The 10,911-nt window shown below is 52.4% G+C and overlaps 1 protein-coding gene across 1 annotated transcript; it reads right to left on the bottom strand.

Annotated features, from left to right (window-relative positions):
- Window positions 1-467: 467 nt before the first annotated feature.
- CKAP4 (cytoskeleton associated protein 4) lies at window positions 468-10,089 on the bottom strand. Its single transcript, XM_032646345.1, has 2 exons — window positions 9,385-10,089; window positions 468-2,948 (listed from the first exon to the last, which is right to left on the bottom strand). The coding sequence occupies exons 1-2, from the start codon at window positions 9,832-9,834 to the stop codon at window positions 1,614-1,616; spliced, it is 1,785 nt and encodes a 594-aa protein (XP_032502236.1). The 5' UTR covers window positions 9,835-10,089; the 3' UTR covers window positions 468-1,613.
- Window positions 10,090-10,911: the final 822 nt, after the last annotated feature.

Genomic DNA, 10,911 nt, shown 5'->3' with positions numbered 1-10,911 from the left:
GATGGCAACCTGGCAAGTAAAGGAAACATGCCCAGGTTTACACGGGGGCCAAAGGTCACCAGGATAGTCCAAGACAGTGGTCCTTAAACCTGGCTGTGCATTAGAATCAGCAAGGGAGCCTTTAAAATGCTAGTGCCAGCCCTCTGTACACCCACTGAATCTGAATCCATGGGGATGGGCCCCAGGCATTTCTAAAAGCTCCTGTAAGATTCTAACAGGTAGCCAGGGTTGAGACCCTCTGCTATAGCTAAGAGTTGGAGTCAAGCAATGACCTATAAACAAACCTGCTAATAATCAATCAAAACTATGCCCCCAGGCCTAAGAGGGAGTCCACCTTGGTTTTAGAATTGGAAAAAAATAGTCTTAAAATTGAAAACTTACCCATCTTTCTAATCCTAAATACTGCATGTTAATAACATACATCGTTCAAAGTTACTAAAGTCTCAGAAAGCAGCCACTCTGGAAAAGTCATAACAAAGCTCAAGTGTTTATTAAGAATTAAAAATACTGTAAATAAGCCATACAGTTCATTTCACAGTAAACTAAACCTTTTTTTTCCTTTTTCTTTTCCTTTTTTTTTTTCTTTTTTCTTTTTTAAAAGGGCAAGACAGCCATTAAAGAACAGTACAGCTCAAAGGAGAAGGGAAACAGCAAACAGCTACAGAAAATGCACGTGTTCCTCACGGATGGGGTCTGCTGACAGCAAACCTCTTCAGGGACATCGTGGTAAAATAAAGATGTGGCCTCCATTCCCCAGGGAGGCAGCCCATGCCTTTATGAGCAGCTCTCATAATACATTTCTTTAAAGAATCCAAGGATTCCCTTTTCAGGGATTCTAAACCCTTATTCTAAACACATTATTTGGGGACCCTACCAAGAGGCGACATAGGTCGGCCACAGGGGACTCTGGGGGGGCTGTGCCTTCACATTCTGAACCGTCTGGATTCTTTTGCATAGTCATCTTTGAGATGGAGAAATGGTTCAGGAATGGAAAAGACACGTACCCCACAGACCACCAAGCAGCTGATTCTTTTCAACTAAAGATGGAGGGGCTTGTCCCCCTCCCAATTCAGAGCTGCCATTTATGAACTGTAACCAGTTTAAAGTGGAAGACAAGAAGTGAGTGACATCTCATGAAAACCTTGGCCAAAGGTACTAAAAAAAAAAAAAAAAGTGAAATGAATTTTCCTTAAAGACAATTAGAAAAAAAAATACCTCCTCCCCCCACTTTTTTTGTTACTTGAAATCCTCCAGCCAGGCAGGGTTTTTGAGGTTAATCTGCTTCCGTTTATCCTCGGTTGCAGCCACTACGGTTCTTCCCTGACACTAGGGAGAAACATCCCTTCTAGAAGGCACCTCTGATGCACAGGGGCTGGGCCTTCGGGAAACCCACCCAGAGCAGAAGCAGAAGGCCTGCGCAACCGATAGCGCGTGGTAACCATCGTAAATAAATTAAACGGGCACAAAAACACAGAAAGCCCCAGTGATCCCGGTGGTGTGGCCGGCTCTTCGGGAGGGACCAGGCCCTAGGGGGAGGGGCGCGGGAGCGGAAAACACATTTTTTGGTCGTGAGAAACTGGACTCGCCATCCGCGCCCTGCACACGCAATCCATTTAGACTTTCTCGTGAATCTTTTCCACTTTCACAAACAACCTATCCAGGTCATTCCTCAGGTCCTCTAGCAAACTTTTGGCTGACTCCAAGTTGTTCTCGTTGGTCTCAATCTTCACTGAGTACGCGACCAAACTGTCCACGGCAGTCCTGAGCATTTTCAAGTCCGACTCCACCTGGCCCACGGAGGCTCTGAGGTTGTCCAGAGAGGAGAGTCTGTCCAGCAGGTCCTGGGGGGGCGCGGCGGCGGCGGCGTCGCGGCTGAGCAGTGTGCGGACCTGCTCCTGCACCTTCTGCAGCGCCTCCACGGCGCCGGGAAGCTCGGCCATGCGACGCTTCAGTTCGTCCATGTCTCCGACCAGGGAGAGCTGGGCCTCACCAAGGCCGCGCACCCTGCCCGCCAGGCCGCCGGCTTCGGCGTCAACGTCTGCGTCGGGGGCGGGGCCCAGGCTGGCCACGCGCTCCTGCAGGTGCACCAGGTGCCGCGCCTGCTCCTCGCTCTGCGAGCGCAGCGCCTCCAGCGTCTCGCGGTGGTGCTCCCAGGCCGCCCGCGCCGCCTGCACCCCATCTTCCACGCTCTGCAGCCGCGAGTCCAAGCCCTGGCTCTCCTTCTGAAGCGTTTCGAAGGCCTCGGAGGGTCTGAAGACCCCGTCTTCTTCTGGCCTGAGGGCTGCGGCCTTCAGCTGGCCGAGCTCCTCCTCGAGTCTCCGGATCTCCTCGGGGAGGTGGGCGGCCGACTCCTCCGCCCGGAGGACCTTCTCCATGAGCACCTGCAGGGTGTGGTGCTCCGAATCGGCCGCCTCCTTGAACCTCTGCTGCTCCTGTTTGAGGCTCACCAGCTCTTTGACCTCCGTGTAGACATCAGACTCCATGGTCTGGACTGTGCTTCTCAGGGCCTCAATGTCCTTCTCTTTGGACTTAACCGAGGTTTGTATTTCCTTCACCGCTTCCCTCAAGGCTTTCAAATCCTGCTTGTATCCCTCTGAGTCTTCCAGAGAGGTGACCTTGGCCTTCACGTCGTTTATTTCCTTCTGGCTCCTCTTCTGGACCTCGGTAAAGATGGCAATGTTGTCGTTGATGGACTTGGTGAGCTCGGTCAGCCTTTCCTCCACCGTGTTCTCCAGGGACGTGAAGTCCCGCTCCCGGGCGTCCCTGACCACGTGGATCCCATCCGAGAGGTCTTTGAGGATCTCATTCTGGAGTTTTTGCAGAACTTCACTGATGCGGTTGATCTCGCTCTCCCCTTGCTTCACGGCTTTCTCTGTGAGATCTTGTTTATGTTGGGAGCTTCTCACAAAGGACTCAAAAGTCCCGAACGTGGCTTGCAGAGACTGCACCTGTAACCAAAATCCGGATGTTAACCACGGAGAAGAGCTGATGGGTTTTATGCAATTCAGCTGTATTTCTTTTCGTTTGCCCAGCTTACAGGTCCCTCCTCTTCCAGAATAGTACCATAATTTTTCCTTTAGGGAACCATCCTTGCACATAGCCCATGTGGTTTGGGGGACCAACCCCAAGGCCAGCTCCAAGTGCTCCAGGCCTGACCAATCAATGCTTTCTGTCCACCCACTTCCCACCCGCTCCTGGAACCATAGTGATTAGCCCGTGGATGGGCATGTGGCCTAAACCAGACCAACAAATCGATTCCAAAACTTCTCTTAAAACTATTGGGAAGGGAAACCTCTTTCTACTGGGATTGCTACCTATAGGATGAGGGAAGCCTGGAACAGCTCAGACCAGCACATGACCAACGCCTGCCTACAAATCCAGCCAGCACAGAGGGAAGCAGAACTAAGAGATGGCAAGGTCAAGTTCTGAAGACACAATTTAAATCTCTGGATACAGCCATACCGAAGGAACCTACTCTGGAACTTTTTTGTTTGAGCCAATAAATTCTTTCCCTTCCTCCATCTCTGTTTATGCCAGTTTAAGCTGAATTTTTAGCTCTTGCAACTGAAAGAGTCTCAAGTTTTTGTAGAAACAAAGCTGAGGCACATGGGAGACACTGGGCAGGGAGGCAAGAGACAAGGTTCAGGTCTCTGCTCACCGCCTATAGCTGTGTGGCCCCGAACAAATCACTGTCCTCACCTGAAAATGTGACCAGTGGACCGGTGACCCTTAGCATTGTCTGGCTTTGTGAACACACTATGATCCTATTTGCCACTACACCTTCATTCTAAATAAATTCTACCCTAAACAGGGTCTGACCGGGAAGCCACCCCCGGGAGCAGGTTTAATGCACTGAGAGGCTGAGTATGATTGATTAACGGTCTGGGCTTCATCCTGATGTGGCACATGGTACCACCTAAAATGCTTTCTTGTCAAAAAAAAAGAGAGAGAAGAAAAAAAGAATCCAAATCTGTCAAGTTTCTAGCTCTCACCACCAATTCACAGAAAACATACAAGAGTGAAACATGCCATGAGGATACAGTCAAATCCACAATGTAGAAAATTCTGCAGGACAAATAATCAGGATCTTCAACAAATAAATGGCATATTTAAAGGAGGAAATATAAGAAACTGTTACAGATTAAAAGAAACTTAAGAGATTTCTCAATTAAATGTAATGTGTGGACTTATATGGATCCTGCTTCAAACAAACCAACTGTAAAAGAGACATATTTTTGAGAAAGTCAGGGAATCTGATTTTGGACTGGGTATCAGGTGATAATCAAGAATTACTGTTAACTTTGTTAGGTGTAATATACTATGTTTTGCCAAAAGAAACAAGCAAAGGAGAGGGTAAGGAAAGAACAGAAAGGAACTCTTTATTTGTTAGAAATAAATCCCAGAATACTTTGGGTCAACTAATGTGTCAGTCAAAATTAAAATTAGATCACTATCCACGGGGTCTGCCAGGGCAACAAGGGCCCTTCAGAGGGTCTAGAATTGAACTGACAATATTTTCTGAAGCCCTGCACCCACTTGTGCCCACTGAATCTTCCAGGGAAGGACAGGCCAGCTTCTCTGCCCATGCTCACGCCGTTCAGCAGACCTGGGCCATTTCCCAATACTGAGAGCATCAGAGCATCTGAGAACAAGACAACCAGGTGTGCACCCAACACGGTGGTGGAACAGAGTGCTTCAGACCCATACTGCTCCACCTCCAGCCCAAAAAGAGCACAACAAAATGGGAGGAGGAAGGGCTGGTGAGGGGATGAAATTAAAATAGCAAAAAATTGATAATGATTGAAAATAGTGTTCCTTATATTGATCTCTTCTTTTGTTTATGCTTGAACATTTCCATGATGGACAGCTAAAAAAATAAAATAGCATGGGTTCTGGAACCAGACTGCCCATGTTCAAATCCTAGCTTGGACACTTCCTATCTGTGTGATCTCGGGCAAGTTACTTAGCATATCTGTGCCTTGGTTTCCTAACCCACAGGATGAAAACAAAGATAGTACTGTACCTAAGTCATAGGCTTGTCCAGTGAGGATTAAGTGAGCTTAATCCACTTTACGTATTAATATGTAAAGTGCTTAAATTGTGCCTAACACATAATGTTCAATAAACAGTAACTGTTACCTTCGTTATCATTTAATCTTTCTTCTGGAGTAGCTCAGAAGTCTGGAGATTCCTAGCCCACCCTTGGCCCAATGCCAAAGGGCAAATGCTATAGGTATGTGAACAGGACCCCGGGCTCTAGTTCCAGCACCAGCTCTGTGAGCACAAGTCACACTTATATTCCAAGTCCCGAGCTCCTCATCTATTAACAAATAGGTTTCTAAAGTCCTTTCTGGCTTCCACCGGTCTGTGATTTTAAGATAGATTAGAATAAGATTCTCAAGGACTCCAGAATACTAGACGATTTCCCTGCTTAACCAAATATAACCTAGAGCTCAACTCTGAAATTAGGTTATTCAATCACAGAACCTGCCTGTTCTGAGCACAGCATTCAGAACAAAGGTTTGAACAGGTAGGCACCCTACCTGCAACATGGCAGGCGTTCATCACTGTTTTCTGAATGAATCAAAGAATGAACTCATTTACAGAGAAAGGCCTGACGAAGACGGAGCTGGTCCATTTCCCCCGACCCCTGACTGTCACTCCTAACCTGGGCTGGCTCTTTACAAATGGCTAGGAAGGGGACTAGATCTGAAATTATGTATGAAACCAAACAAATCAACCCGTGACACTGAAAAGAGCACAAAAAGTGTCTCCCTATGATGGTGTGAGCTGCTCACCTTCACATGCAAAGACCTCATTATAATCAATATGCAGGGGACTTCCCTGGTGGCACAGTGTATAAGACTCCACGCTCCCAATGCAGGGGGCCCAGGTTCGATCCCTGGCCAGGGAACTAGATCCCACATGCAGGCCACAACTAAGGAGCCGGCAAGCCGCAACTAAGGCACCCACGAGCCACAACACCCAGTGCAACCAAATAAATATTAAAAAAAAAATAATTATCAATATGCAGTGGATACATGTTTCCCCGACATATGGGGGATACCCACTAAGTAGTGGACAAGATGCCAGAGCAAAGTAACGCTAAGACAGGTTCCCTGTCATCAAGGAGCTCACAGCAGGGGGTAGGAGACGAGACCAGTGGTGGCTCACATTCAACAGGACACTTGATGTACACCAATGATTATGCAGAGCACTTCAGAGGCATCATCCCAATCCACCCTTATGATAATAATCTCATGAGTTCGTAGCTCCTATTAATCCCCATTTTACAAAGCAGAAGCCTGGGAAGTGGTAGAGCTGAGCATCAAAATCCAAGAATGTCTGACTTTAGAACCTGTGCTCTTAGCCTCCAGTGATACGCTCAGGCAGAAGCATGTCCAAAGTGCACTGAGTGCCTGGAGGAGATGCTGCCTCAGCCTCAAGCCTTGACTCCTAGCCCAGACTCAAGATGAGAAAACAAAGAAATACGACCAGAGAACTCACTCGTCCACAAATAGCTTTTAGTCTCATTAAACTGTCCCCACCAGGCCTAAGCCTACTCCTATACTCTACGCCACCCTGGATCTGCCAGAGCAACCCAGGCCCTTCAGAGGGCCTAGAGCTGAACTACCAACATTTTCTGAAGCCCTGCACCCACGTGTGCCTGCTGAATCTTCAGGATAAGAACAGACCAGCCTCTTGGCCCATTCAGCAGACCTGGGCCGTGTCCCAATACCGAGAGCATCTGAGAACAAGAGAGACCAGGTGGGCACCCAGAAGGGCAGTGGAGTAGCACGTTTCAGAGTCACACTGCTGACTCCAGCCCCATCTCCACCGCTGAGGGTCTGCACATCCCTGAATGAGTAACGCAACCACTCCAGGCTCAACTGGCCCATCTACGAAATGGTGCTAACGCCTCAGAGGGTAGCTGGGAATGCCTGGCCCACAGTGAAGACTAATTATGAACAAAATAATACAGTAAGAATATGTCCCTGGGAAGAAGCAAACCCCAGCCCCCAACAAACCTCACAGAGAGGGCTGTGAGAGGCTCAAACTTAGGTTGTCAGAGGGCCCATCCATCACTACTCACTCCTCAATGCAGAATAACATTTCCTGGCCACCCCGGAGGTGCAGAGGGAAGTGGCCACACACTGTGGAAGATCCTGTGTGCCAAATGCCCCCGTTCTGGGTATGTTCTGAGTTCCCAGTCAATGAAGTAAGCATTAATTGAACACCTACTAGGTAGCAGGCAAGGCATGGGAAAGACAGCATAATGAACAAGCGACTAGTTAAGAGTGTTCTAGGAGTTCACTGCGGTTTGAGTCCTAGCCCTGCCACTTGCTAGGTGTGTAACCACACAGAGTTCCTTAGCCTCCTTGTAGCTCACTTTCCTCATCTGTGAAAGGGGGATCATAACAGTCCGTACCTGTTGGGCTTGTGACAGTCAAAAGAGATGAGTGCACAGTAAATATGAGGCATTAATTATTAGCTTGATTACGCCACTAAATTAAAAGAAAGGTCATGATTTCAATGGTTTACAGCCAGGTGGACTCTTAAAAATCTGGACAGAGCCCTCCCCTTAACGTGGACATGGGAAAACTGAGTCCCCAAAAGGAAAGGAATCTGTACAAAGCTGTGATGGAGGAGGGGTGGGAACCTGAAAGGAGAATAAGGGAGGGGCAGGGAGGAAGAAGAGAGAATAAAGTTCAATTTCTTCCACCTCAGTTCAAGACCTCCACCATCTTGGCCTCGACCTCCCCCTCCCCCTCACAGCTTCCTACATGTTCCTCTGCTACAGGCAGGGTAGCCACATGCTGTCCCCCAAACAAACCTGTCTGTTCTTCACTCCTTCTCTCAACAGTTATCCATTACCATCTAGATCTAGACTGGCACTACCCTGGCCACCAGGATACGGGCCTGGGCAAACTCCACGCTCTCTCTCTTCTGAACTCGCACAGCAGTTACCCTCAACTGAAACCTACCTGTGCGCTGCTTCACAAATAGGATTTGTCTTCTGCACCTTCGCACCCTCCACAGGGCCTACGAGGAGCCATATGACCATCAGACTTCACCAAATATTATGATTGATTGGTAAGGGGGTGGATTGAAGAGAGGAAACTCAGAGGCTAGTGATTATACTCCAGCAGTATGTCTACTTTTTAAGAATGATTTGACATTCAGGATAGGCAAAGCAGCACTGCCTACTTAATTCCCTTCGAAAAAGTCACCTCCCTTGGCCTGCAGCATGGAGATGACTCACTCCAGTCGCTCTGCCAGTCTTAAGAGGAAATTCCTAGTCCTGCATATTCCACACAAGTCGATAGAAACTTGGCAGGGCAGGCAGCATGCTGGGAAAAGAAGGCAGCAGTTCCGGGCTCAGAAGTGGTGGCGGGATTTTTTGTTTCGATCATGCAACCAACTTTCATTGAGCAATGACATTAGGGGAGGACGCAGGAATGAGGCTGAGGGAGCTGCACTTGGTGTAGGAAAAAAACAGAAAGGGTGGAACCTAAGCAACTTCGTGTGGAAAGGGAAGTCCATCCATACCTGAAATAGGCCCCTGTGGACCCTGCACTCTGCAGTGGCCTAGACACTGTCATGAAGTCTGCCATTCAAGAGCTGGGGTCTTTATCAATTCACTTAATCTCTAAACCTCAATTTTCTGGTCTGGAAAATGGAGTCAAAACTGCCAGTCCTCCCTCCCAGGGCTGCTATGAGAATTAGATAATAAGTGAGTAAGCCCTCTGAACACCATATAAATGTGGTATTATTCACCAGTATGACCTAGTATTTTTGGCCTTTCCTTTCCTCTAAAGCTGAAATATGCTACTTCCAAGGCCCACATAGGTACACTGGTCCAATAAAGGGCAAGGAGCCTAAAGAGATGAGCTATTTCATTAGAACTACACAAATGAGCAAGACTACTAGCTTTTCTTTCCCCGGGCTCCAGGTCTATTAAAATCTGGCTCAGATGTCTCCCACTGGGAGAGCAGAGGTGCGGCCTTGCCCCAGGCTTCCAGGGATGCGCTGGCTTCCCTTCCAACCTCCCCTTCAGACAACTCTGCCCATTCAGCGATTCCTAATCCAAAAAGAATGGGCTTCCCAGAGCCTGCCGGCTTCCTTACAGGTCACCGCTAATGTCCTGTGACAGGCTCTTGGCCCACCCTCCCGGGCCGGCCAGACCATCCTCGAAGCGGTCCATCCCTTGGGGCCGATTCCTCCGCGGCCATTAACAAAGAGGGTCTGGGGACTGCTTCGGAACTAGGGGGCCGGGGCGGGGGTACCCCGGGCCGCTGGCGGGCCTAGGCCGGCGAGGGGCCCGGCCGTGGGTGCGTGGGCAAGACGCCGGGCGCACGGCGTTTCGGGGGCCGGGGTACCCACCTTCTGCTCGACGCCCTGCAAGCCCTGACCCAGCTCCTCCCTCTGCCGGGAGAAGTCCTGGTGGCTTCGCTGGACCTGCTGGACCTCCTCCAGGACGTTGTGGACACACCAGCCCGAGAAGGCGGCCGCCGCCACCAGGGCGAGGTAGAAGAGAAAGTTGAGCACCCGGCCGAGCCTGCGCGAGCAGGACGCGGAGGACGAGGCGGCGGCGGCGGCAGCGGCGGAGGACTTGCCGCCGCGGTGGCCGCCCTTGCCGTGCGCTTGGTTCTGCGGATGCTGCGGCGGGTGCTGCTGCGGGTGCGGCGCGGGCGGCGGCGGCGGGTGCTGCTGCGGCGCCGGCGGCGGCTTCTTCGCCACGTCATCCGCGCCGCCCGACGGGTGGGCGCCCTTCTCCGAGGGACTCGCGGCGCCGTGGCCGCCCTTGGAGCCCCTTTGTTTGGCCGAGGGCATGGCGGGCGCGGCAGCGAGTGAAGCCGCGGGCTGCGAGGCGAGCGAGCGGGGCGCGCGGCCCAGGAAACTTCCTCGGGTTCCCCCGGGGCTGGGCGAGCGGCACGCGGGCGCTGCTGGCGTCGGAGCGGCAGGGAGAGAGAGAGCGAGCGGGCGGGCGAGGAAGGAGGCCGGGCGAGCGAGGAAGGAGGAGGGGGCCTGCCTCAGCCGCCGCGGCGCCGACCCCGCCTCCCGGGAAGGGAGGCCGGCAGAGCAGAGCCGGGAGCGCCTGCCACGCACGCTGGGGCCGGCGGGCGGCCCCTCCCCCTGCCGCCACGACCCCAAAGAGGGAGGGCCGAGCGCGGGGCGGCTCCGCAGGGTCTAGGGGGCTGGACCAAGTCGGGGGGAGGGGACGGTCGAGGGAAAGGTGGCGGCCCAGCGGGGTCTACGGGAGCCGGGGTGGGATGGGGGTGGCCGAAGGGAGCGGGACGGCTCAGCAGGGTCCGGGGGTCGGGGGTTGGGGGTTCGGCGGAGGGGAGGGTGGTGGCCGAGCGGGGTCTACTGGGGCCCGGGGGGGCGGGTGGGACGAGGATGGTGTCCCAGCAGGGTCACCGGAGGTCGGGGCAGGCGGCTGAGGTGGGAGGGGGCAGGAGGCAGCCGAGGTGGGGAGCGACCGGGCTGGGTCAACGGAGGCGGGAACCGGCGCCGAGTGGCCGAAGGGAGTGGGCGGAGGGCTGGGTCGACTGGGACCGGGACTGGCGACTGAGCTGAGGCCACGGGGGCCCCGGGGATAGGCGGCCGAGATGGGGGTGGCCAGGCGGGTCGGAGAGCGGAGAGCCGGGGAAGACCCGGTGCAGTGGGCCACGTGGGAGCTCCGCTCCTTTATGGACCTGTGCGGAAAGAGGAAATGAAGGGGGGCGCCCCAGGAGCCCTGCCTCTGGGAGTGGGAGCAAAGGGGCGGGAACACACCCCCCCATTCCTTTCTGCTGGGAGTTGGGGAAATCCCCACCCCCCTCCCCCCATCCTACCCTCCAAGCCTCCGCTGGTTGGACCTTGTCCCTTTCCTGGGGTTTGAAGGCGGAGGCAGAAAGGGCTTTCTGA

The sequence above is a fragment of the Phocoena sinus genome, chromosome 10 (genome assembly GCF_008692025.1).
Source record: "Phocoena sinus isolate mPhoSin1 chromosome 10, mPhoSin1.pri, whole genome shotgun sequence".
Lineage (NCBI taxonomy): Eukaryota > Metazoa > Chordata > Mammalia > Artiodactyla > Phocoenidae > Phocoena > Phocoena sinus.
The sequence above is the reverse complement of the archived record's forward strand: the minus strand, read 5'-3'. Positions and strand labels throughout refer to the sequence as shown.